Below are 2,500 nucleotides of genomic sequence, written 5' to 3' on the forward strand. Positions count from 1 at the left end.
TTAATATTAATATGTTTATCTCACAGAGAAATATTCATATTTAACACTTACTTTGTGTGTGTGTGTTATGTGTGTGTGTGTGTGTGTGTGTGTGTGTGTTATGTGTGTGTGTGTGTCTGTGACTCACGTGGGTGGAGCTTGCAGTGAGCTTCAGGTTGCGACGTGGCGAAGAGCTTCACCATGATTGGCTGATCGCTGGAACCGTCCTCCAATCGCAGCCAGCGGTACTCCAGAAGCTCCGCCCCTCGGCCATCTACCAATGAAAACCACAGACTGTATAAAAGAAATGGACGTAACATCCGTGACGTCACCCATTGGTTTGTGGACTGCTGCTCGGAAGCCAATAGTTTCTAATCTAGGCAGCGCCATCTTGAAAATTTCAGGTGCATGCTGGGAAAAATAAAAATACGAATTCTACTTATATGGGCATGAGGCGGAGCCATGGGCGGAGTGGGGAGGTTGCTATGGTTACGAGGGCTGGATCTCTAGGACATTGGTCAATCAACCTGTCAATCAGGACGTAGCCACGCCCCCTAATGCATACCCTGCTTTATCGTCACATATAAAATCAGGGAGGCCAAAATGTCCCAAATGAAGGAAGGAAGAAAAAGAGGGAGGAAGGAAGAAGGAAGGAAGGAAGGAAGGAAAGGAGGGAGGAAGGAAGGAAATAAGGGAGGAAGGAAGGAAGGAAAGAAAGGAAGAAGGAAGGAAAGGAGGAAGCAAAGGAGAAAGAAGGAAGGAAATAAGGGAGGAAAGAGGGAATGACAGGAGGAAGAAGGAAGGAAAGAAGGAATGAAAAGAGGGAGGAATGAAGGAAGCAAAGGAGGAGGAATGAAGGAATGAAGGAAGGAATGTAGGAAGAAGGAAAGATAGGAGGGAGGAAGGAAGGAAGGAATAATGAAGGAAAGGAGGAGGGAATGAAGGAAGGAAGGAAGAAAGGAAGGAAGGAAAGAAGGAAGGAAGGAAGGAAAGAAGGAGTGAGGGAAGGAAGGAAAGAAGGAGGTAGGGAAGGAAAGAAGGAGTGAGGGGGAAGGAACGTTTACTGAGGTTAGAAATCAAGTGAGAAGTTGGTGAATTCTCCATTGACTTGTATAGAGACGGTCGCCCCCTGGTGGCCTTTTGATAGAATGCAGCTCTAAGTTACTTCTCCATTGACTTGTATAGAGACGGTCGCCCCCTGGTGGCCTTTTGATAGAATGCAGCTCTAAGTTACTTCTCCATTGACTTGTATAGAGACGGTCGCCCCCTGGTGGCCTTTTGATAGAATGCAGCTCTAAGTTACTTCTCCATTGACTTGTATAGAGACGGTCGCCCCCTGGTGGCCTTTTGATAGAATGCAGCTCTAAGTTACTTCTCCATTGACTTGTATAGAGACGGTCGCCCCCTGGTGGCCTTTTGATAGAATGCAGCTCTAAGTTACATCCTGGTTGGCCTCATTTCAGAGGACCAGAACTCCCCGCCTGATGAAAACACGTTGTCGTGGTCGTCGTGGCAACCCTCACCTTTGCTCCTGATTCGCTCCGGCCGTCCCGAGAAGGTCAGCAAGCCGATGACATCACACAGGAAGCCGTGAGGTCGGTCGATCAGCTGCTCACTGTCAGAGATCAGAGAGTGTGTGTTACTGTGTGTGTGTTAGTGTGTATGTGTGTGTGTTACTGTGTGTGTGTGTGTGTGTGTGTCAGTGTGTGTGTGTGTGTGTGTACCTGTTGTAGAAGCTGTAGTTGGGTGCAGCTGTGATGTGTTCAGGCTCCACTGAGGATTCTGGGAGAACAGAGATGCGAGCGGCAGGATTTCTGCTGTTCACGCTGATCTCTGAAAACCAGACAGAGTGACGAGTCTGTCGTTGGAAAACTATCTTTGATAAAGGAGGTAAGGAAGGAAGGAAGGAAGGAAGGAGTCTGTCGCTGGAAAACTATCTTTGATAAAGGGTAAAACTTTTACATAAAGGAAGGAACGAAGGAAGGAAAGGTTGGAAAAGAAGACAGGAAGGAAGGAAGGACAAATGGAAGGAAGGTGGGAAGGAAGGAAGGAAGGAAAGGTTGGAAAAGAAGACAGGAAGGAAGGAAGGAAGGAAGGAAGGAAGGAATGAATGAAGGAATGAAGGAAGGAAAGATGGATGGAAGGAAGGAAGGAAGGAAGGAAGGAATGAAGGAAGGAAAGATGGAAGGAAGGAAGGAAGGAAGGAAGGAAGGACAAATGGAAGGAAGGTGGGAAGGAAGGAAGGAAGGAAAGGTTGGAAAAGAAGACCGGAAGGAAGGATAAACAAATGGAAGGAAGGTGGGAAGGAAAGATGGAAGGGAGGAAGGAATGAAGGAAGGAAAGATGGAAAGAAGGAAGGAAGGACAAATGGAAGGAAGGTGGGAAGGAAGGAAGGAAGGAAGGAAAGGTTGGAAAAGAAGACAGGAAGGAAAGATGGAAGGAAGGAAGGAAGGAAGGGAGGAAGAAATGAATGAATGAAGGAAGGAAGGAAGGATTGAATGAAGGAATGAAGGAAGGAAAG

At 47.1% G+C, this 2,500-nt stretch overlaps 2 protein-coding genes across 2 annotated transcripts in view; one reads left to right on the plus strand and one right to left on the minus strand.

Moving 5' to 3' along the window:
• LOC128383674 (zinc finger protein 271-like) overlaps positions 1 to 2,500 on the plus strand; it is a gene marked incomplete at its 5' end in the record, with an annotated part of 108,849 nt that overhangs the window by 81,417 nt on the left and 24,932 nt on the right. The gene's annotated exons all lie outside the window — the stretch shown is intronic.
• Positions 1 to 2,500, minus strand: part of si:ch73-71d17.2 (RPA-related protein RADX) — a 21,219-nt gene that overhangs the window by 11,559 nt on the left and 7,160 nt on the right. The window contains 3 exon segments of the mRNA XM_053343762.1: positions 128 to 253; positions 1,503 to 1,594; positions 1,704 to 1,812. Coding sequence (XP_053199737.1) covers positions 128 to 253; positions 1,503 to 1,594; positions 1,704 to 1,812 — 327 coding nt within the window.

Source organism: Scomber japonicus, chromosome 22 (assembly GCF_027409825.1).
Source record: "Scomber japonicus isolate fScoJap1 chromosome 22, fScoJap1.pri, whole genome shotgun sequence".
Lineage (NCBI taxonomy): Eukaryota > Metazoa > Chordata > Actinopteri > Scombriformes > Scombridae > Scomber > Scomber japonicus.